Genomic DNA, 25109 nt, shown 5'->3' with positions numbered 1-25109 from the left:
CTGGATGTTATTTCAAACATCTCCAACTAGATGTCTGACTTAGAAAATCATGCTACTGCCCTAGGCCTACTTTCTCCCTGCAGAATAAAAGACTACATTCGATTATTTCTACTGTTTTATCTGGCTGTAAAACCCCGTGAATATATTCCTCATCTTTTTCAGTTAATTTTACTCTGTCTTTATTTGATACTTCTCCATCTATAAAGCATAATTATCCATACTTAAGTAAACATGAATTCATTAAAAAATAAACACAAATCAAAATATTCTTAATCATTCTAATATATCCCCATTAATAAAAGGGCTTTCACTTGAAATTTTATTTTTTATTTCTACTTCTTTATTTAAAGTCAATAATAAAGCCACAACTGTAAAATGAATGCATTTAAAAACACAAAAGATACATTTCAATGACAAAAAATATGCAATGATCATGAAAATCTACTGTACAGTTCGCCAAGGTCAAGAGAATGAAAGACAATATGAAAAAGTCAATTTTCAAACATATCCTTAACAAAAACTCTCTCCTGAATAGTACTATCATCAGCTAAGAATATGTATGTTACACATCTGGACACCAGCTCCAAAAACAACAAAGTAGGGGTGGGGATGCTAGGTAAAAGTATATGGGCACCAGGAACTCAAGATTAAATTTCTAAAACTAACATTTAATTCAAAAGAAAACGAACATTTCTAACAGATGACAATTGTGTGAAACTATTTTTTTCCTTGCTAGAAATGAGATGGGGCACTTCTTAACAATAACACTTAGTAATCATCTGTGAAAAATTGTGGCAATATCCCCAACCCCTAGCCCCAGTCACTGGTATAAAACAAGTATCTTCCATGAAATTACCTTTCACATTACTAAAATATCCTCATTTACTTGGGATAATTCATGTTTATAATATGTTAAGCACTTGCTTTTAGACGTGTGGAATTCCCAGAGCTTTTTGAAACCATCTATATATTATTAATAGTTGAATCTTTGCAGAGATAGCAATCCTTTCACTCTACACTGATTAGGTTTCCTTAACCATACATATTTGATCAACTATTGTAATAGTGATGCTGGTGGTAATAAGTGATACCTTCAAATTTTTCCTTTTAAAAAATATATAATCCATGTAACACTAAGTAGTAAATATGTTATACTGTATACTCTCTTAACAAGGAATGACTGTTTTCAGGCCCTAGTAGGGAGAAAAGAAACAAACCAATAATGGCATTTACTACCTGTTTTATCATTGATAAGCTATAACTAACCTTCAAATGATGGACAGTTTAAGTATGTGATATTAAGCAAAAAATAAAAATTATTATAATTTTACCCAAAGAAATAGACAAACAAGGGAAGAAGTTAAATGAGGACAATGTAGGTCCCAAAGATTACACTATGATTATGAATCAGATTTTCAAAGCAAAATGCATCTACATACAATTTCTGTGAATTATTTCTTACACTACAAAGATGAATTTCAAAGCAAACATAGGCTACCTTGGCCCTGCCTTGTCAAAGATAAATATTCAGATGAACGAGAAGTTCCATTTGCTAAAGTGCACCTGCTGTCCAAATCTGCTCTGGCCCTGCGACTCAGCACAACCCAGAAACGTGGCTGTTACTCATGCTTACTCACTCACTGTGCTATCAACAGTCGCATAGAACAATGGCTTTTTTTTTTAAACCCAACACTTTATACATTGGACTCTAGAAAAAACAATCTATCTTCTAAAATGCCAGAGAGTAAGATAACCTCATTATTTTTAAATACTGAAAATGTAAGGGGTCCATACAAATTAAAAGTTGTATTAAGTATATAGTTCTTAACTTCAGTATTCACTTGATGTGCTCTTAAAATCTCTATGAGAGAAGCAGATATTTTCCCCATGTCTTTTGGCAATAGATTCAAAAGCAAAAGTAGCAGTGCTGTTGAATTCCATGAAACTTTTTTTTAAAGCTAAATTATTCAATATCTGTATTGTTATTGCACTCATATATTGCCCGGAATACATCTATAGCAACTCAGCAATAGTGATTGCAACAAAAGTAAGGTAAGTGGGTCTACATAGCATTTGATTTCCTTACTAGATAAGAAAGTTTCCAGAGAGGATATGCAAATAACTGCGATTCAAATCAGATTATATATGCTCAACAGTTATTTAACCTTTTATAAAAGTAAGTCTAATCCTCACCACTACAAATCTGCAAGGAATCAGAAAAGAATTTACAGTACACAAAGTCTTGACTATTGTTGCATTCCACTCTTGGAGTCACTCTGAGTTAAAACAGTAATTTTTCCAAGATTTAAAGAAAAATATATTTTATAAAAAGGATTCTCTTAAATCACTGAATACATCATTTTTATTACTAAGACAGAAACAAGTTATACTTTTTCCACTATAATTTGCTCTGACGAAAGAAAGAATTCTCTCTCTTTTAACTCCTAACAAATGCTACATTTTCAAGACTAAAGGAATTATCAGTAGGCATTCTTTCTTCTTGATCTAAGTTATTTTTCTCTAAAGTATGTCAAGTAAGCTTTTAAAGATTCAGGGAGGGGGAGCTTCATGATTTTTTCTCTCAGTAAATTCTGAGGTGGCTCCTCTGGCTTCATGGCTTCACTGTGATCTTTCTCTTCCTCTTCTTTGTTATCTTCTTCCATTTTCTCATCCTCCTCACTGTCTAGAGGCTGAGGAATAAGCTGATTACCCACAAATACATAAGTGTTAATTCTCTGTTTAACTCTCTTTCTTTTCCTTTTGGGTGGAGCCCTCTGAGGAATCCCCTTAGCCTGCATCTCATCATTTATGAAATTTCTAAGTGTGCGTCGAATGTAAATACGAGCCAAGTCCTGGAGATTCCTGACAGCACAGGGGGCTAAAAAGAAAAACAGACACATACACAAAACATAAAAAGTAAAACATTATATATTGTTCATTTTTTCACAGAAGAAAACAGGTATTTCTTTGCGAATGTTAGAAAACTAGAAAGTATAAAAACTCTGGCTTTTATCTAACAAAGGTTTCAGGATGCTTACTGTGTGTCAAACACCATTCTAAGTACTAAGGACAGTGGACAGTACAGAGGTTTATGTGTATAGATCCGTGTGTGTGTCCCATGTATATGCATAAAAATTCTTTGGAAAGATAAATGAGAACTTAGAAACAGAGCACATGAGAATTAAGTAGTTAGGGGACAAGAATTTCTGAAGAGATTTTATTCTACATATTTTTCTATGCTTTCTGATGTTGAAAACCATATGAAGAACTATCTATTCAAAAAACTCAAAGGGCAAGCTTTGAAGAGCTGCCTCAGTCTGAGCTCTAAAGCTATTACACACATGCGTGCACACACACAGTTTCTATCTTTCTGTAAATCAACAAGTAGAAGTAGTTCACAGGCAAAGGGCCACCAGAAACCAGCATGATAAACAAACTTTAATAGCCCAAAGAAACACCAAAGATTTCTTTAAGTTACTGATGTACCAAATACATCAGAGAGTTGGAACATACCTGTCTGTTTCACTCCCATCTTCCACAGATATATAAATGCATAAGCCCTAGAACCACATACTCTTCTTTGTAGCCTGTTCCTACACTTTACACACAGAGAAATAAGTTCTCTGGTCCTCATCTGAAATTTATTTCTCCTAGTTTCCATCCTTGTGGAAATAAAACTAATACCAAAGATCCTTCTCAAATACCTAAACAAAGCAAAACATAACCCTCCCCACTTAAATATTAAAAAAAGTCATCATTTATTTTTTCTTTCTTTATTTTTGGTACTCTTTTCTGGATACCTCCTTTCCAAATTTTTTTGTGCTAACATTTGAAATCCTGCCTTCTTTAGTTATTCATATGTGGTCTGTCTTTGCCATCAGACTGTGAGCCCTAGGAGGGGAGAGGCCGTGGCATTTCCTTTTCATACTTTGCACAGGGCCCTGTAGGTACTAGCCTTATACAGTACATTATCCTGTCCAAGGCTCAAAGTGTGCTTCCTGTGTTCTTCCCACCACACTCCAGTGCCTTGGGCTATGCCCAATCACAAATTGGATACACCTTGTAGTAGCAGATAGAGTTTTTCATAAAACTCCAGGATAGGAGACTTTTTAGACCAATTCAAAGATCCCTTAACATATACCTATTTGGCCCAATACAAAACCCTTTCTTCGAACTGTCTTTTTTCAACTCCCTATTGAAATCTGAAATGGAAAAGAATTCCAAAGAGCCATATTGGTCATGTTCAGTTGGAAACCATTTGTTCTACTGTCTGGGCCTGCCCCCAACTATGTGAGAGGGAAACTGAAACATCCAACAACTGGAGTTCAAGTCCTGCTTCTCCCAATGATTAGTTTTGTGAACATGGGTAAGTAACAAAAGATGTGAGATCTCACCCCTTATATGTTAAATATGTTAAAATATCACCAGCTTTGCCTACCTTCCAAAATTGTTCATTAAGTTATGTAACATTCATTCAACAAATCTGTGTTAAACTACATACTAGATACCATTAAAGAACTCACTTAGACATAGCAGATGATTTAGACTAAGAAAGTCCTTGCTCTTATGAAGATTATGTTTGTGGGAGGGGGTGGATAAAAGATAATTATGGGGGAAAAAAAAACCCAACAGGCGATATGGAAAAAAATACCAATGACATAGAAAGGTCATTGGTACATGAGGGTATGACTACTTTTGATTGGGTAGTGCAAATGGTCTCCCTGAGCAAGCTGGTCTGAGATAGGATCTAAATGACAGAGAAAACAGCCATGTAAATATCTTGGGACAGAAGGAATATCAAAGCCCTAAGAGGTATATGAGGTTGGCATGCTCAAGGAGCTGAAAGAAGGCTAGTGTAGGTGAAGTTTAGAGCAGGAGGAAAATAGTAAGAGATCTGATCATGCATGGTCTTGTAGGCCTTGGTCAAGAACATACATTGTATTTGCCATGCAGCTATTCAAGGGTTTTAATAAGGCAGAGGTTATAACGCAACAAAAATGATACTCTGGCTCCTCTGTAGAGTATGGATGGTAAAGAGACTAAGAAGGAGGTTACCTGGAACACTCCAGTAATCCATGAGACATATGACCACACTATGATGGAAATGGGCATAGAGGAGGGTGGCAGTAAAGATGAAGAATAGTGGATAAATTTGAAATATATTTAAAATATGTATATGTATATGTGTGTATATATATATATATATATATATATATACACTTTTTTCCTGAGGAAGATTAGCCCTGAGCTAATATCTGTACCAATCTTCCTCAACTTTGTATGTGGGTCGCCAACAGAGCATGGCTGACAAGTGGTATAGGTCCGTGCCCAGGATCCAAACACGCGGTGAACCCAAGCAACCAAAGCAGAGCACACTGAACTTAACTACTATGCCGTAGGGCCGGCCCCTTGAAATATATTTTGAAGGGATTGCACGTGGGAAAGCTTTTGGCCCAAGCAACTGGGCAGACACTAATGTCAACTATTGACATGACAAAAAGGAAGAACAGTTTGGGGAGAAGAAAATCAAAAATTTGTTTTGTTTGTGTTAAAACCGAAGTGTCTATTACATATACAAAATGAAGATTTCAGGAATAACAACAACAATGACATACCAGTCACCATTTCCATGTTTTTTGTATAATAACTAAGTTAATGCTGAGTCAGGAAAGTGAAGTAGAGAGAGTTTAAATAATTTGCTCAAGCTCACAGACATCCTAAGTGATGTGAGTTGGGACCTGAATGCAGGCGTCTGAGTGTAGACTTTATGCTCCTTTCCAACCACAAGCAGTTAAATCAAGACTCTGGGACTTAGGGGCAAGGGCAGGGCTGGAGAAAGAAATCTGGGAGTCATCAGCAAGTTGTGACATACAAAGACCAGGAAAATGCCCAAAAGGAAGTGTAGACAGAGAAGAAAGGCCTAAAGTGGGTTCTGGAACAGGGGAGGGTGAAGAGTAAACCTATAAAAGAGTTTTGGGAATTATAAAGTAGCTAAGAAACAGAAGCTATAATTGGTCTTTTCAGCTGGTCTTCGCACTTGAACTTCTCTCACATTACTGGTATTCTCTTTGCACACCTTAATTATGTTATTCCTCTGCCAAAACTGTCTGCTATTCCAGGGACACTGTTAGAATGATGAACTTCCCAATCCTAAACTATCAGAATACCTGAACTTCATAAAGAACCAACTAGACCCAGAGTGGAAAAGGGATTCAGACTTGACTTTAGCAGTTTCTAATACTCAGAAGTCCTAAAATAGCATCCACATAGGCTTCATTTAAAAATTATTTTGAGGGGCCAGCCCTGGGGCTGAGTGGTTAAGTTCGCGCGCTCTGCTTTGGCGGCCCAGGGTTTCACCGGTTCAAATCCTGGGTGCCGATGTGGCACCGCTCATCAAGCCAGGCTGATGCAGCATCCCACATGCCACAACTAGAAGGACCCACAACTAAAAAATACAAACTAAGTACTGGGGGGCTTTGGGAGAAAAAGGAAAAATAAAAAATCTTTGGGAAAAAAAAGTTATTTTGAATGATACAAAAAATCTCAGCCCTACCTATTGAAAAATCCCCAATAGTTTCTATTAACATTCTCTTGTTTCTAATGCTTCCAGTTATGAGATAAGAATTTAAGGTACTAAACAATACTAATCCTGACTGCAATAAATTTTATTCTGAATTGAAGCTTTCACTTCAAAATTACAATTAAGGATATCTCTAATATACACATGTAAGCTCTATTTGTTTCGCAAAAGGAAGTCTCTATTTAGATTTTATAGGCACCCAGCAGTCAGCACTTTCATTTGTATTTGCTAAGAAAGACTGAAAAGGGCATTTTATTTAGGTAAAATCCACAAAACTGAGAATTTTTGGCCATTTTTAAGCTACAAAAACAGCAACTTCAAACAGCTCGATCTGGTATAGTGTCACAATTTATGAAGTCTCTTTTGCCCCTTGTCATACTGTGATTTATACTAAGAATTATACATTTGGCTTCTCATTCCTGACACAGAGCTCCTAAGACGCTTGGAATTCCCTAAGCGATAAGAGCATAAATGATGTTCCTAAAAAGTTCCTTTCAACCACACCTGAGTTTACGTTAATGAGGTGACTTCTGGTAAGCCCCTAAGGATGCTCGGCTGGTTGTCAGGGTGAACCAACCATGTGATTAGAGGATTGGAACTTTCAGAGGGGAGGGGGCTGGAGGTTTGAGTCAATCAGCAATGGCCAATGATTTAACCAAGCCTCCGTAAAAAGCTGTAGCCAAAAGGGTTTAGAGCTTCTGGGCTGATGAACACATGGAGGTGCTGGGAGGATGGCACACCCAAAGAAGGCATGGAAGCTCTGCATCCTTCCCACATACCTTGCTCTATGCATCACTTCCATCTGGCTGTTGTTGGGTCCTTTTATGACAAACCGATAATCTAACAAGTAAACTGTTTTCCTGGGTTCTGTGAGCCACTCTAACAAATTATCGAACTCTAGGAGGGGGTGATGGGAGCCTCTAATATATAGCTAGGCTGTCAGAAACACGGGTGACAACCTCGACTTGGGACTGGTATCTAAAGTTGGAGAAGCGGACAGTCTTGTGGGATGAAGCCCTTAACCTGTGGGGTTTGTACAGGTTAGTGTCAGAAGTGAGTTAGATCACAGGACAGCTAGTTGGTGTCTGCAAAGAAGTGGAGAATTGCTCAACGTGGAAAAACCCACACATCTGGAGTACAGAAGTATTGGGTGGGTGGTGTACAGAGGAAACAGTTTTCCTTTAGTTGGTGGAGAGTTTTTCCTTTACCCCTTCTAAAGGGCCTGCCCTGAGCATTAAGCACTGTATCCTTATTTTTAGAATGTCTTACAACAAAGAAAAAATCAAAGAGAAATATGACTTTGAGTTGAATAAAAATTAGTGATAAACCTGAGGAAAGTTATAACGACACTTTAGCAACTGTTTATATGAACAATTTCATAGCTACAAAATACAATTAGCCAAGAATATGCATGCATATTGTTTTAGTTTTTCTTGTACTAATATTCCTTCATATTTTAACTCTGTACAATTAATGAAATAATGTTCTCTGAACAGAAAGCTATTTTAACAGAAAAGGAAACTTGTTCTTATTCTCCATACATCCTATTAAATTTTGACAATAATTTTCAAAACATTTTTCATTAACTGAACCTTACTACACAAGCTTTTTTTAGAAATTCATAATTCCTGACTCATTTTTATGTTGGTAGCTTTTTTTCCTTTTTATTATAGAGACTTCCAAGCATATAGAAAAAGAGAGTCACTAGTACAATGAACCCCATATACCAAATACTCAGCTTCAACAATTATTCCTTATGGCTAATCTTACTTCATTAACACTCCATTTCCTCTTCCCATCCCTCTCCCAGCTTATTTTGATGAAAAATTTAGACATATCATTTCACCTTTAAATATTTCAGAGGTGTGACAGGCTTTTTTAAATTTAGGTTCTTCCCCCATTTTATCCTTTTCCACTAAATTTATTCCTACTTTACATTCAGTTATAAATGTCAATCAACCCAACCAATAGCAGTCTTATTAATTATCTAATCTGTGTTGATTCTTTAAAATGGAGAACAAAAATTGTTCATTTATAGCATATCATCATTCATGCCATTCATAAATTATGTTACCATAAAACCACATTTACAACCAAGACTCTCCTAAAACACTTAAATACCTATGGCACAGAGATCTACAGAGTACTCCAAAAGTACACTATACAAGATGCACATTATACTTATGATTATGCCATTGTCAAAACCAAATTGTGCCAGGAAATTTTTTCATTACTTCTGTTTATGACTCACCAACGTGTTATGATAGGTTAAATAAAACTGTCATAAATAAACTACAATTCTAATGTTTGGAAAATAGAAACAAGGAAATAGTTTTGTTACTATTGTTGCTTTTAGGAAAGAGTTTAAGTATTCAATATTATAGTATAGTATAGTCTACTATACTATATAGTATACACATTATACATACACATTTATACATACATACATACAAGTATATATGAGCGTGGTGTGTGTACAGTCTACTAAAAAGTAGACTTCACTGAAATATCTGTATAATGCAGGTGAACATAAGTGACAATTGCTTGATTCTGGTGCTAGAAAGAAGGAAGTCCCTTTTGGCCCCAGAGCACACCTAGCATGTATCTCTTTTTGACTAGACTGGAAGGAAGTTTAAATTTAACATTTCAGTGTAATAACTTCCACATTTCTAATAGAATGAGTCTTTTTTATAATCCTTTGTTTTTTTATCATTCTTACTTTACTTTTAATTTTCCTTACGCTCAAGTTTCCTTATATAATAGTTTTATGTGGATTTGTTGTGTAGGTTGGCTTAAATCCTTTTCATAAGTAGCATACACTACCAAAAAGTATATCTGAAAAAAATGGCTGGCAACACTTTCTAAATTATGAAAGGTTCAAAATTTTTTTACAACTGAGTGCCTAATTTCTCTCTAAATGAGGTCAAAATAAGAGCATTGTGTCAGAATTTATGAATCTTACAAAGCCATAAAGAGTGGTCAACAGGTCTCCTTTGGTGGCAGCTCGTGTTAGAGAATGCCAGTGAGCCCTCTCCCACGGTCCTGAGGAAAAGCCCTCCATGTCATTGACACTCTCGAAGAGTGACATTTACCGCAGAGTTCCATGGGTCTCTCTGCATCACCACACTTATTCCTCCCTAAGGCAGGAGTGGCTGCATAGTCTGGGAGTGTGTAAGAAGCTGCCATGGGTGGCTCCTTCCTTTCCTTTCTTTTCCTCTGGGATATGTCTACTTACAAGTGGACATATGGAGCTCTGCTCACCCATGTATTTACATGGTAAGTTCACATGGTGGGGGCTGGCCAGTGCTGCCTGTAACTGGGTGACTTAAGTCTGTCTAGTTTAAGGGTGCAGACCTAAGCCATATTCTCCCAACTACTTTGGTTGCTAAAAAGTCGTCATTTCAATCCCTAGCTATCTGATCAAGTTCATCTCTCCACTGCTAACAACCTGAGCGGGGAAAATGGGTGTAATTTACTGACCCTCAAAATCCCACTTACTACATGCCAACCACTTTATAAATACTACTTCATGTAATTCTCAAAACCATCCGAAAAGGCCATAAAATTACATAGCTTAAAAGAGGGTAAAATGAACACTGAAAATAAAAAATTTCTCCATAAAGCCAGGGTCCTATGAAATATATTCATTTAAAAAGCAAATTAAAGCAAGAGGTCTACTATGGTAAAGTTCATTTTTGGTAAAGAACTTTACTTAATGGTTTCCAAAACCACAATATATGCTAAAGCAATTAATCCTATTCTCACCTCTTCCCTCTCAAGATCTCAAGAGCCCCCACTAAGTTGGTCACTCTCCTTCCTGAAATACTTTTCTTTCTTGGTTTTCAAACTGTGCACACTGGTGTCCTCTCATCTCTCTGGCCCACCCACTGCTAATACATCTTCCTCTGTCTTATCTCTGAACTTGTTGGACCGCAGGTCCAATCCTAATACCTCTTCTCTATCTCCACTCTCCCCTAAGTGTTCCCATCCTTTCTCATGGCTTAAAATGCCATACTTTATGTTGAAGATTCTCAATTGATACCTCCCTTGTGCACATTTACACCCCCAACCACTTCACTACTTGACACTTGAATGCTAATAGAAAACTCAAACATGGTCAAAATAAAATATCTGATCTTCCTACATCTGTTTCCAAACTACTGCATTCCCAGTCTTCGAAACAGCAATAAATGGTACCATCACTTAGTCAGCTACTCAAGGAAAACTTTAAACCCTCTTTTTCCTCCACCAATGTCTACACAGTCCACTATTTTTCTACCTTCAAAAACTATATTCAGATCAACCTGACCTTCTCCTTGAGTGTAAGAAAAGTCTTGTATGATCTATCTTCTACAGCCTAGCCAATGAGCTTCAACTACCCTAAAACTTATTTCTGGTCTTAGAACGACCAAGCTCTTCTCAGTCTAAGCAAAGATTTGCTTGCTGTCCCTCTGTATGAAAAATGATGTCACCAAATTTACTATAATTAATAAATTCATTTTCATTTGACCTGCCCCTTCTTCTCATGTTTCCACAAAGGCAGCTAAGCGTCTCGTGCAAGCCAGGGGCTTTATCCCCAACACACAAAAAGATCTGAACAAATCCTGCATATATTGAATATATTACTACTGCATATTTATTTAGTTATTCCTAATTATATAGTCCATTAAATCTCAAGCATAGGAGTTTAACAACATAAGTCACAGTTCAAGTGGAAAGGATCAACAGTTACTTACGGAGTCCCACAGAATCTGGTTTGCCATTATCATTCTTACTTGGTTGCACAAGTGGAGCAAATGAAACAGCAAGGATATTTTTACTTTCCCAAGTGTTTTGTCCAGTTCGCATAATTTGTGTTAACTATTTAGAGGGAAAAAAGAAACAGAATAGCTTAATCCTGGAAATGTGATCAATTTACAGTCACAATTTTGTTTTAAAGAATAATTGCCAATTATTGCTATATAATCACTTGTATCTGAATGCAACCAAATTCTTTCATTTAAATATTTACCATAAAATACTAGAGTAGGAATCACAAATATTTACTGATCAAGATATTTAAATGCAAATGGAATATCCAAATATGACCAAGTGACTCCCATGTTATATTTGGGGTCTGCTTCTAGGGGTATTATTCCAATCCAAACCTGCCAAAGGCTCCCAAAATATGTCTCTCATAGGTTCAGTTGTTTGGTTAAAGTATTATATTAATAAAACTATGTTTTGATTACTGTAACAATGAACCAACTTCATGATTTTTCATGATGGTAATAAAATATAGATTCTAATTGTAATTGATATTTCACAAATAAATGTGTCACAAAGGTATCAGAAGTTTTACCTACTCAGAAAACACCCATCACAAGTTCTTGGAAAAAGATATTAGCTCAGTGCATGGCTTAATCAAGCTGAATTAGTATCTTCAATTTATATTTAAAAATTGGTCCATTTAATACACTTTGCATTAGTACAATAGTATATAATAAATATTTAATAAAACACCAATGGAAAGCCATGTATTAAATGTTTGAAAATGTATCTTTAAAGGAAAGCAAAAAAAAGACTGTTCATCTAGGAGTCTTAACTCTGGAAACATTCAAGTAACATTTTCTCTGAAATGTTTTTTTAATGAACATTTTTATATTGTCTTTTTAATAACTGACAAACAACTTGCTACAGAGCACAATGCATGGTAATGGTGAAATCCACTGAGCTGCAAATAACATGCTGTGATGTTAAAGGACCCCCAAGATATATAAACTGCAAAACGATCATGCTAGGTCCCAGTCGTCTTAATCACAGGGTGTTATAAACATCTCAGATTGGGGTTAATATGAAATGTTAAAGATACTTTTTTGAAATGCATTTTTATAAATTTTTAAAGTAATTTGCTTTTGAGAGGTCTACTCATTTTCTGAATAAATTAGCATTTGATACATTTATCATAACTAATAATTCCAAACTAAAGGCAGGCAAGGGGCTGGCCTGGTGGCACAGCGGTTAAGTGTGCACATTCTGCTTTGGTGGCCCGGGGTTTGCTGGTTTGGATCCTGGGTGCAGACACGGCACCGCATGGCAAGCCATGCTGTGGTAGGCGTCCCACATATGAAGTAGAGGAAGATGGGGAGGGATGTTAGCTCAGGGCCAATCTTCCTCAGCAAAAAAGAGGAGGATTGACAGCAGATGTTTGCTCAGGGCTAATCTTCCTCAAAAGAAAAAATAAAAATAAAAATAAAATAAATAAATAAAGGCAGGCAAATAGCTGAAGAATATTTTCAAATGAGTCTACATAACACTAAATGAAGATTTAAAAATGTACTTGTTTCTTTAATGGAATTAAACAGTTCAAACCAAGCCCCAAACAGGATTTCTTTTTCATATGTTCAAAGAATTAAAGAATGTTGAAAACTGAGCAGCTAGCAGAGATTACCACATTCAAATGAACACCTCCAGGTGAGGATGCTGAAGGAAGGAGCACCTTGGCAAATATCACACAGGCAGTCGCTAAGCTCGGGTGAACGCCCAAGTCTCTTCTGACCCTAGCATAGAGATCTCTTCTCTATCTGCATTGGTTAAATAATTAAAGAGTCCATTTCAAGTTTTTTCTATATAGATGTATCTGTGAAGAGTATTTCTTCTTTCAAAATTACACTGTACTTCTCACTGATGTAACATTTCCCATCTTAAACTAATGTGTATGTTTCCTATGCCCATTAAGCAAAAGGACAGTGGAAGTTACCTGATCTTCTATAGGCATGACTAGAATGCCTCCAACTTTTAGTAATATTTTCATGTAGTTTTCATGGTCTTTCTGGACTCCAGCTCCACAATAAATTCTATCATACTGATGACTGTCAGATGCTATCTGGAGGCAATTGCCAACCACAAATGCAGGTTCACAGAACTCAAATCTGCATGGAAAAACAAATATATTTTAATTCATTTAAACAAAAGATTAGATCTAAACAACTTAATATAATCCAGCTCTTTGAAATAGTGAAGTTACCAAAATTAATTATAAGGATAAAACATCACTATGTTATTTGATTTAAATATCATATTTATGAGGTTTAACACTGATAGCATACAGTGTATTTTTTCAAAACATTAACCTATTTTTGCCATACTGAAACCTCACTTAATGCTTAAAAAATGAATATAATGAAAACACTATCACAACACCAACCTTGTGATGCCCCACAAATGATATGATAAGGATGAGAATCACAAGAGCCAAACAAATGAGTACAGGGTTCACTCTCCACTGCCCTTTCCAAAAAAAGCTGAAGGCCCAACGGAAATGGGAAGGGCTCGCGCAGTATCCTTCTCAGTTTGACATTTTTATTGTGTATAAGCGTGGCAAAGCTTTGTCAGGGAACGACACCAGTGTCTTGACCATATACTCTTGCAACCACTAAGATTAGGGAGATTTCCCTAATAGAGCTATGTTACAGGACTGGGACAGAAAGCAGAATAAATAGTGGTTTTTCTTACTGCTGCTTTGGCCCCTGTAATCTCAATATACAACAAAAGAAGAGAGATGGTTTCAATGCAAAGGCATTTTATTCAGGCTGCTTGTTCCTGGTTACAGTGTTGGTTCATGGTATATAGAGTTATGCTTTTACAAACTACCCTTTTTAGACTTCTACTTTTTCCTTAAATTCTGACAAATCTGAAAATAGTCTTTAACATATAACATGAATTAAAACTCCAATGCACTAGTAAAACATGTAACCCTTTTTAAAATTAATTCATGGAATCTCCTTTTACTTTTAAGTTGATTAAAGTTAATATGACTGCACAGCAAGATGAGGCTATCATTGATGATGAAAAAATTTATATTTTTAGTTTCAGCACGCAGTGAAAAATGACACCAACTGAATCATAATCATTTTACTTTGTAAGATGTATTCTTTGTTAATTAACAGACTTATTACACAAAAAGTTTCCATCAAAATTCACTGTAACACAGATTACGATCTCTGATATTTAAAAAAGATTTATACCCTATCCTCAATTTCATGTCTCCCTGGTGGAGGGGAGTAGGGTTGGGGTAGGGGGCGCATAAACAGTGTATATAGTCTTACTCTCTGCCCCACACCCCATATAAGGTAGTCTATGTCCCACTATTTCTATTATTGTAATGTCCTCCTCACTGCTCACATTTTTCAGGTCTCCTTTCCATCATTTTGTTCCCTACTGAACAGGACAGCTTCAAGTTCCTTAGAGTGCCACATGGGGCTCTTTGTGAGTCTACTGTCAAGATTCCTTTTCAGGGGCCGGCCCAGTGGTGTAGCAGTTAAGTTCACATGTTCCACTTAGGTGGCCCGGGGTTTACCGGTTTGGATCTTGGGTGCGGACCTACGCACCACTTATCAAGGCACGTTGTGGCAGGCGTCCCACAGATACAATAGAGGAAGATGGGCACATACGTTAGCTCAGGGCCCATCTTCCTCAGCTAAAAAGGAGGAGGATTGGTGGCAGATGTTGGCTCAGGGGAAATCTTCCTCAAAAAAAAAAGAAAAAGATCCCTTTCTAGACTTATTTCCTGGCTCTGCCCCTGCCCACACATATTATGTTGTAGCCAGAATTAAATTATTAGCTGCTAATTGCTTAGAGGAACTATTACAAAGTGTTTTGAAACCCTGCATCTGTGTATGTGTTGTTCCTTTGACTGAAATACCCTTCCCTCTCTTCTTCCTTTGATAAATGCCTACTATCCCTTCAAGATAAAGTTCAAATACCAGCTTTGCAATGAAATCTTACTCAACTCTTTAATAGTATCTCATTCTTTCTACTCACATAGTACATACAAAAGTGTAAACTTACTTATGTTAGGGACCATGTTTAATTTCTCTTTTATACTCAAGACTACGGTACAACCTGTGATTACCTAAAACATGGCCAAAACATAATTTCTTGGCTTTTAAGTAAATTATGTACTAAGGATCATGTGGTTTAATTATTTTATCAAACTCACACAGTAAGTGTTCTTTAAAAAGAAAAGTCAGACTACTATGTTCAGTGAAGTGTATCCAAAAATGTTCACTCATAAAAATTCATTTTAAATAATTTAATTTTATAATAATTTAAGCCAGTCTTACAACTTTCAGGATAAATATGAGCAGGGAATTTAAGTAAAAAAATTTGAATTATTAAACCTCTTTTACCATCAGGTCTGTTAATTCAAAAATATGCTTATAGTTTTAAAAGCTTCTTAGTAGTTAAAAAACATGATCACTTACAGAACTATTACCTAGGAAAACACCATTACACGTAAACAACTCACGATTAAAACCATTTCTCATATTAGTGATATTTTATACATTCTCATCCCCGTAAAATGAATGACAAAGAATTTAGTGCCTGATCCTAAAAATCATGTGTGTGACTCTGGTCAAGTTACCTGATACTAGTAATTAGCACAATTCATTAAGTCAAAAACTATTTCTTGGCACCAGTTCTGTGTAAAGACTGGAAATACAATGGGAAACACTCACGCCTACATCTAGTGGAATGGACAAGCATCAATCTCACTAATTAAAGATTAATTCACAACTATGATAAACGCTCTAAAGGAAAGGAATATGATTCCAAAACACTGAAAATGAAAGGAAACTGAGAGACCTAGGGAACCAGAGAAAGTTTCCCTGAGAAATGACAAGCTATGATCTGAAAGTTGAGACAGGACAATCCGGGGCCACACTACCCAATATGGTTGCCACTAGCCACATGTAGATATTGAGCACTTAAAATGTGGCTAGTGCAAATCGCGATGTACTGTAAGGATAAAATTCACATGGGATTTCAAAGATTTAGTACAAAACTAATGTAAAATATCTCAATATTTCTCTTATATGTGTGTGTATCTATCTATAGAGTGTGTATATATATTTTTTCAACATTCACAGAAATTGAAAATACTAAAAAACTACTTTCTACTTATCACCTGTCAAGAGAAGCTTCAAATACTTTCTCTTTAACACAGTCTTCCCTTTGAAACATTTTCCTGCTCTCTGAGTATTTCTACTGAATTTTAATTGTATCTCCATCACCTATTACAGTCCTCAAAAAACATTTACTATATAAGTGAGCCATATAATAAACATAAATGGTTTGTCAACTTTTCCACAAACCAATTTTGAATATGAACCCAAATTTGACAAATTAAATATGCTTATCACAAAAATCTCAGGACTAGAAGAGAAACTTGCCCAGAAACAGTTACAGAAAAAATATGTGCCTATGGCACTTTCTATATCAATTATGATGGTTCTTGTTTTAGTAAATTGGTTACTATAAATAACTGTTGCTTCATGTTACAGAATACATGACTTTTTTCTCCAAAATGCCGAAAAAAGAAAAACTCAAATAGTAGAAAAACAAAACAAATCCTTGCCTTTAAGGAATAAATAAAATGTCCTATAACTGAAAGACACTTTTGTTTTTGGACCTTTTTAAAGATCTTAAATAAGCCACCCTTATTCTAGGAAAGAACTAAATTTTTTCCCTTGTAATGCAGGTTGGAACAAGTATATTTGCCTCTACTGAGGGAGTATTAGACAGGATCATTATAGAGAAAATTTTGATCTCTAAATTTATAAATAATTTCCACTAATGCAAATGGAACATATACTTCTAACAAATGCATATGGGATCTTTATACTTTCATTTAATATATTTAAATTAATTTCCGTTACTAGAATACTCAAATTTGAAAGTTTAATTAAATGAGACATATTCCAAAAGGACTGGACTATTTCTAGATACAAAACAGTAAAACTTCAAAGACGTAAGTAAAACTGGGGAGAAAAGTAATATTTTTAAATGTTGAACTAGACATCTAGAACTTAGGAGAGAATTCATATGCCAGACACATTACAAAAAAGTTATAATACTACCAATTTAGTAGTTCTAAGAAAAGTGTCTACCAGAGATAGTGCCCCATCTGAGGATTACTTATTACACTTGTAACTATGGCTTGCCCTTTCCACCAATAAATACATAAATCCTTCATACTAGTAAAGAAAACAAAACAACCTTCAAATTCCATATACTTACAACATTTGTTTTTAATATATAAATGGGTTATGGATTATTTTTCCTAACAAAGGACTTACAGATCTGCTTTAGTATTTCTGACTAGGTACACACTTGAGCATCTTACTTAGACATTTTGTATTCTGATACTAAAATTATGGCTTAGTTTTACAATAGCATTTCATGTAAATAAATTCATACCAATTCTACTACTAATAATATTTTTTCACAAAATCTATGATTAATATTTTTCAGGCAAATGTTTATGGATATACCCATAACCATATCATATCATGCTCATATCCTATGAATAAAGAACTAAATGACTGATTTGAGACATAGTTGGTGGCTACCACGTTATCAGAGTAAATTACAACTCCTACTAATTCTTCCAGCGTAGGGAAGAAAATAAAGAAAACATTTTCTTCCTTAGGCTTTCATTGTCTTCTGAAAGTTGTATCTTACCTAAGTTTCCACAAACCTCTACAGGCAAAGTACATATTTTACAAACCACACATACAACTTCCGTACAATCTAGAAGACTAGCAATAAACTAACCAGCAGAAGTTTTGTTTATTACAAAATACTACCACACTGTAGATTTACACATAAAATCTAGGTTAAAAATAGTGAAAGAGAAAATCCAAATTCCACCTTTTCTTATCAACCACAAACAAAATGAAACCTGAAAAGGAAAAAAGGCAAAAAAAAAAAAAAAAAAAAACGGCAAGAGAACTACCAAAATGATACCTCCTATGTGGTTCTAATTTTACTTGTAAAAGTATGGTTCACATGTTCTTTCCCTGGTTCTTTAGGGGAGTTCATTAAAATTTTATGTCTGTCAGTAAAATGAAAAGTAGCAATCATTTTTATTCCTTGAAGAAAATTTTCAAAACAAAATTTCCAAGATAGAGATGACTTTATACTCCTAAATTATACTAAATTATACCTAACAATGCAAGTTACCTGTATATCCTCCCCAAAAAGTAAACAGTCCTGAAATGTGTGTAATAACTACAAATTCATTCACTTTAGACTTACAATTATTTATTGATTTAAACCTAAAAATCGAATGATTGCTATTTAGACTCTTACGCAGAGAGGGAAAAACATGAGATACTCTCACCAAAATTTACACTGAAAATAATTTGTGGGAAAACATGGAGCACATATATATCTTGGATTACAACATGAACACTTGCCCAAAATAACACCAGGATTCTAATCACTTACCTTAGCAGTGGTTTTCTTTACAGGTGCATGTTGACATATCTTCATCTTGAGCTGGACAGATGATTTCGTTCACAGCAGGGACCTTGCCAACTTGCCCATATAATTCTTTTGATAAGCTGCTAGGAGATCAGGGTGACCTAGCCTTGCCCTGCAGCTTCCCTCTTAGACGGATAGTCTAGGTCTAGGAGCTGACTGAGAGTAGAAAAAACAACATTCCCCTTCAATACACTGTGGAAGCGGGGGCTGACAATTTGCACACCAGTTTATCATGTGCCACAGGATGCTGTCATTGAAATTTTAGACAATTATTCCAATGGAATAAAGGATTTCAAGGACACAGGAATGAATCCTACCTTGTTCTCATACCTCATCCAAAAAAACCTCCAAATGAATCACAGAAACTTCTTTTTCTTAAAACACTTTGTCAAAATACACATTTTGAGTTTTGAGAGCTATGACCACTTCGTTAAAACAAGACAAAACTTCAGACCTTTCCATTGGGAAGAATACCCAGGGAAAGGTTAATCTCTTGATCTCCAAATGTAGTTATACATTCAAAAACTCTTACAGTGAATAATTAATCTTTTGAATTAAAAAAATTAAAAAAAACAAAGACTTTACCTTTTCAAGTGTTTTCCCTTCCAACTGCATCAAACTCATCTCAGAATAATTCAAGCATTATTTAAAGCAAAGTTTAAGAGTAAATACAGTGATTTTTCATTGAATGAAGCTTTAGGAAAATCCATAGGATCAAAAACAATTTCTAAACATCTTATAAAAAAATGTGACAGGTACATTATACAAAAGTTTAGCTTTCATGTATTTCAACAATAATTTCTTCTCCTAACAATGTGTTTGAAGCCATCAAACTTTACCCCATGCCATTCCTAACTGATGTTAAAATAAATAATTGATTGCCTTGATGACTAAGCATTTCTGTCCCACCATGTGAATATTTCTCATGATTAAAAACTCTGTTTACAACCTGTAATAACATTTATAAAACTACCATCTGAACATTGTTAGTACATCAAAATGTGCAAATATCTGAGACATAGTTTGAAATAATGTTGAAAATATATTTATAGATAGCAAAACTAACTTCAAATATACCATAATTCTCTTAAAGGTGAAGCAGGACTATTTTAGTGATAAAGTTGACAATATAGAAGCTCTTAAGTTTTTCAATGTAAATCGAATCACATGGAAAATGAACCTATAACTAAAAATAAAATTAGAACATTAAATATTGCCATAAATCAATTAAATCTTATAAAATACAAAAAACTATATTAACTCTGAATTTAATTTAAAACTTATACTTCAACTAAATTTGAGGAATGCATTGCCTCTCCTACTCATCCCTGCCCCCAACAGTAATTCACACCATAGGTAAGTCTCATTAAGGAACAAGGTAGGTGTGCTCTGCAATAAAATGCTATAGTGCATTTAACCAAGTTAAGGGTACTCTTGAATTCTAACCTGAAGGAAATAAATGATGAAAATAAAAGTGCTGCTTCAACTTTTGTATCTGAAGCTAAGTTGCTAGGCTGTAATTCATTGGTAGCAGCTTACTGCTGGAAGAATATTAGAATAAATTAGTGTTTACACCATCAGAGCTAAATCAGGACTAAATAGACTGGCCGAGCTCAGGTTACAGCCTGTCTAAGCCTCAGTTTTCCCACCTGGGAAACATGGACACTAATAATGCCTCTAGTACTGTGGATAAAGCACTTAGAATGATCTAATGTACTTGATGAATAGACAATGTATACAGTCATATGTCACTTAACGATGGGGATACATCCTGAGAAATGCATTGTTAGGTGAATTTCATCATTGTGAGAACATCATAGAGTTTACTTATACAGACAGTATAGCCTACTACACATCTAGGCTATATGGTACTAATGTAATGGGACCACAGTTGTATATGTGGTCCATCGTTGACTGAAACGTTGTTATGTGATGCATGACTGTATTAAGTGCTATTATTTTTTAAAATCTCATTACTGTTTCCAGTACTCATATCATGACTCATTTATATGACAAACTATATAGAAACAATGGTCCTTGGTTCAAATAGAATGAAAATCTTCAATAAACCAAACTACACTGAACTCATTTGGCTATTGATATTAGAATATTTCCAAAATCAGCTGCAGTATCCTTGGAGGGGAGGGGGGATAGGATTTATTGTTTTACAAGGAAACGGCATACTCCAAAGCATGTATTCTAGGGAGCCAAGTCAACTACATGCACATGAGTACATATCATATAAACACATAAATGTAACTATAAATAAAAGCTATGCCAATTACCAACTCATTTGCAAAGTATTTACAGGGTAAAGGTTTACAATTTAGGCTCCTTTAACTCACTCACTCTTCCAAGTAACTACAGGTGGAGGGATTATTTTGCTTCCTGTACATGTACAAACACTGATTCATATAATTTGACCTTTCCCAACATTCTCCTTCCCTCGTGAAAGCCAGAAACCTACAGGCCTTTAAAATCTAGGCCTAAACACTTGTCTAGATGAGAGTGGGCTAAAATAAAGATGTTCTGGAGAGTTTGTGTGAAGAGTAGAACAGGGGTCAGGCAATTATGGATAACAGGCCATATCCAGCCTGCTGCTTGTTTTGGTAAACAAAGTGTTACTAGAACACACATGGCCATTCCTTTAGTTTTCCAGTAAGTACAATGCTTCAGAGGACACTTGAAATTAAATGTCAGTGTTACAAGGGAATTTCAGTGAATCTGGGAATACCACAGGTAGAGCAAAGGAATAAACCATACAAGAGAGCTCCCCCTTCCCTACCACCTCCAAGAACAATAAATTCAGAGTAACCTCTCAAAATTATTCCATTTGCTGATGCAGGACTAAGACGTAGAAAGGAAGTTTAAAAGTAGATACATTATAATAAGAACATTTTTTTCTAAAAGAAAGAATACTCCTTTTAAGACTCAGGAATCAAGCTTCTTTATACAGCATAGGCAAAAACACATTTATATTTTTTAAAAGGTCATTTTACATTATATATTCTAATGTTGAGTAGTTTATGAATTTCTTCCTACCTACTATATTTGGGAGTTCACTATGATTTCCAACAGATATGTGTAAGAAAACTTTAGAGATGCAGTTGAAACCATGAGCGATATGACAATACTTTTGAAAAGGGAACTGATAAAAAAGATCCAAACCAGTAGGATAAATAATATTGGACGAGTATTAGTTTTTAGCTATCTATTCTGTCCATGTTACACATAATCAAGGATAATCTAGTACTAAGGGATACATAAACAGCAATTGATTTTCCTGAGCTATTTTATATCTCAATAATTAAAATATGTATTTTGATGACGTGTACACAACTAAATAAAAGAAAACTGCTTGGAAATGGGATTTTTAAAATCACTTCAATGGCTAGTTTTTCAAAGTTAAGAACCGAAAATAAGTAGAAATATTATCTACAAACATCAAGAAAATTTGCAAAGAAATCATCAAAACGCAAGTAAGATAGGAAGAAAACTACTAGTTCTTTATAATTTTTGTCATCAAAACCAAATGATAGAAAAACAACAAAAGGGAGCCCACTGAATGACTCATCAACTTTGATTACTTAACTTTCAACCACTCACTTCTTTATATGGAATGAAATATTTTCCCAGTACCTACTACTCTTTGTATGCAAGACGCTTTTATAATCTGAAATACCTAATATTTCAGAACACTACCTGAAAACCAGAATATATAACAACATTTCCAGAACTAATTTTTCCAAACTAGTTTATTAATATAAGAATCTGTTTTAAAAATAGGTTGCAACACTTCAGAGACAACTATTATCAAGTCTCACTTATTATTTTAACTAAAATAACAAAACTATTAAAAATTATAAAGAAACATTTAGATCAGTCATATCACCATATTTTATAATTCATCATTTTATGAATAACAAATCTGCATAACACAGTAACAACAAATGAAACTCAAGAAATACAAAGCCAAGGAAATTTGATCATTTTACAATTAAATGAAAACAATTTTAGAAAATTTTTAAAAACTGAGACACCTAAATATATATAGTCTTCAAATTTATCTGTTATGGATTATTTAATATTTAAATTACATCAACATAGAAATGCTTTAAATAATGACATATTTTACTATTCCCCAAGACCATGCCCACTTGTCAGCAATAAACTTGAGCTCCAGACACTTGTACAGCAGTGCTTCAGTGATTCAAGGTTCTTCCTTGAGTTTGTTCTGCCTGATTAATGACCCCAAACTGAATTATCTGTGCCTTCATGTATTAACACATGAAATGCATTACTATCTAATATGTTAGACCTTACAATAGACCTTAACCATTTGCCTAATATTACTTTTATATTTTCTAATCTCAAATGTATTCAAAAGGTCCTTATGTGTACATTAAGTTTCAAAATCAAAACAAATACTTAAAACAATAGGAATTCAATAAATTCAACAAAATTCTCTAGGTCCAATAAACAAGATAAAAACATTCAGGTCCACATCTTAAGCACTTACTATGCTACTAATAAGACAGAAATGATGAAAACACAAAGGGATGCTAAAATTTAATCCCAACTTCTAATAAAATAACAAACTAAAAACTTTTATTTCTGTCAAACATTACTCTTAGAATGAACCAACACGGTAAGCACTTGAAAAACGATTCAAAATGTGAATTAAATATTAATTACTTATAAAGACAAGTATAAATAAGATAAAGGATGGCATTCAGCAAATTGCAGAAAATCGAAGTGGCTTGCTCAAATCCATTGAATTAATCAGAGAACAAAATAAATCCTGAGCATTTCCCAACTCTCCCAAGCTTGCCTGACTGAAGTCTTCAATAACCCAGTTAGAATCACTCCTAGGTAGACACAAAGACCTCCCACTCCCTCTGGGAGTGACTGAGGATTTTGCTACAGCATACCAATTTTCTGTTCTTCAACCAATCAAGTGGCACTTGCCAGAGGTAGACACAAACTGGCAAGGGCAAAGGGGAATGAAAGAAAAGGGCACAGGGAAGGAGGAGGAGGGGCAGAGGAAAGGAGGAGAACAGAAACACACACCAGCAGACATTCACATGGCCTTCCTGGCTTTCCTCTTGGCACTATCCCCCAAGCCTAAACTCTGGAGAAAAACATCTCAGTTCTTATCCAGGCTCCCCCAAGTTTCTCACCTCCAATGTCACAGCCAGGGCCTAGAGATGAGTGAGGAAGGCCCACTCCAAAGAAGCCGAGTTGGAATGCTGAATGATTTTGCACTAAAACTTTGTTATATAAAATGACTAAGTTCTAAGCTTATAATTCTTGTCCTTCTTAAGGCTTTCTCTCTTTGAAAATATGACTAGTTGAGAGAGATAAATGCCCTCGAAATTTTACATAACTTCACAGAGTTAATGGACTTTAGCATAAAAAGCTCACGATCCATGGATTTATCAAGGCTTAATTTTAGGAACATTATGCACCAAAAAGACTTCCCTGCCAGCTCAAGAACCAAAGCCTGTGCACTATTTCTTCTAAGAGAAAGTATGAGTTCAAAACAATGGTTTTATAAACAAATTTCTCAAACACAACACTATCACACAAGATACATCAATATAGTTCTATGATAATTTCCTCTAGATATATTTCAAAGTAACTGAATGTTTTTAAGAAAACCTTTTGCATGCTAACAGGTATCACCCTTACATTACAAATAAAGAGGACATAACTATTAAGTTACTATCCCAAAGATACAAAACCAGTTCCAGAAAAGCATTCTAAGCCAAGCATCTTTACATTACATCTTCAGAAAAGATACTTGTATGATGTTTAACGAATGGAACATTATCCCACTAATAAAGTGATAGCAATATAAAATTAAAAAGTAAAAGATAGTGATTTATAATTTACTATAGACTTGCAAAGAATTTTTCTAACTTTTTCCTTCTCATTTTATACCACATTCAATTTTTCTGCATTCAATTGAGCAATTCAGGATCAATACACGTCACACATATCTATTTATCAAGTGCTTTCAAATCAAAACTATAGATATGAATACTTACTTATCAAAGCTATCACTATTTTTGATGAAGCTCTCCAGTTTTTCCTTGGCATATTCCACCACGTCTGAATGAAGCTCAATCCCATGATTTATTCCAAAAGGACCTGCAATCGTAGCAGCAGCATTTTTATAAAAACTATTAGTATGTCTTTACAGACTCTCAATTTCTGC

General features: G+C 34.9%; 1 protein-coding gene across 8 annotated transcripts in view; it reads right to left on the bottom strand.

The window, feature by feature from the left end:
- Positions 1-317: 317 nt before the first annotated feature.
- PCMTD1 (protein-L-isoaspartate (D-aspartate) O-methyltransferase domain containing 1) overlaps positions 318-25109 on the bottom strand; it is a 66460-nt gene continuing 41668 nt past the window's right edge. For 4 of the 8 annotated variants that reach the window (XM_008515484.2, XM_070630615.1, XM_008515483.2 and 1 more), the window contains 4 exons: positions 24940-25042; positions 13320-13491; positions 11317-11440; positions 318-2878 (listed from right to left, as the gene is read on the bottom strand). In XM_008515484.2, coding sequence (XP_008513706.1) covers positions 2511-2878; positions 11317-11440; positions 13320-13491; positions 24940-25042 — 767 coding nt within the window. In that variant the 3' untranslated portion in view covers positions 318-2510. Of the gene's footprint in view, positions 2879-11316; positions 11441-13319; positions 13492-18853; positions 19046-24939; positions 25043-25109 lie in introns of all 8 variants that reach the window. The other 4 variants (XM_070630614.1, XM_070630613.1, XM_008515485.2 and 1 more) reach the window with 2 other exon arrangements.

The sequence above is a fragment of the Equus przewalskii genome, chromosome 8, assembly GCF_037783145.1.
Source record: "Equus przewalskii isolate Varuska chromosome 8, EquPr2, whole genome shotgun sequence".
NCBI lineage: Eukaryota > Metazoa > Chordata > Mammalia > Perissodactyla > Equidae > Equus > Equus przewalskii.
The sequence above is the reverse complement of the archived record's forward strand: the minus strand, read 5'-3'. Positions and strand labels throughout refer to the sequence as shown.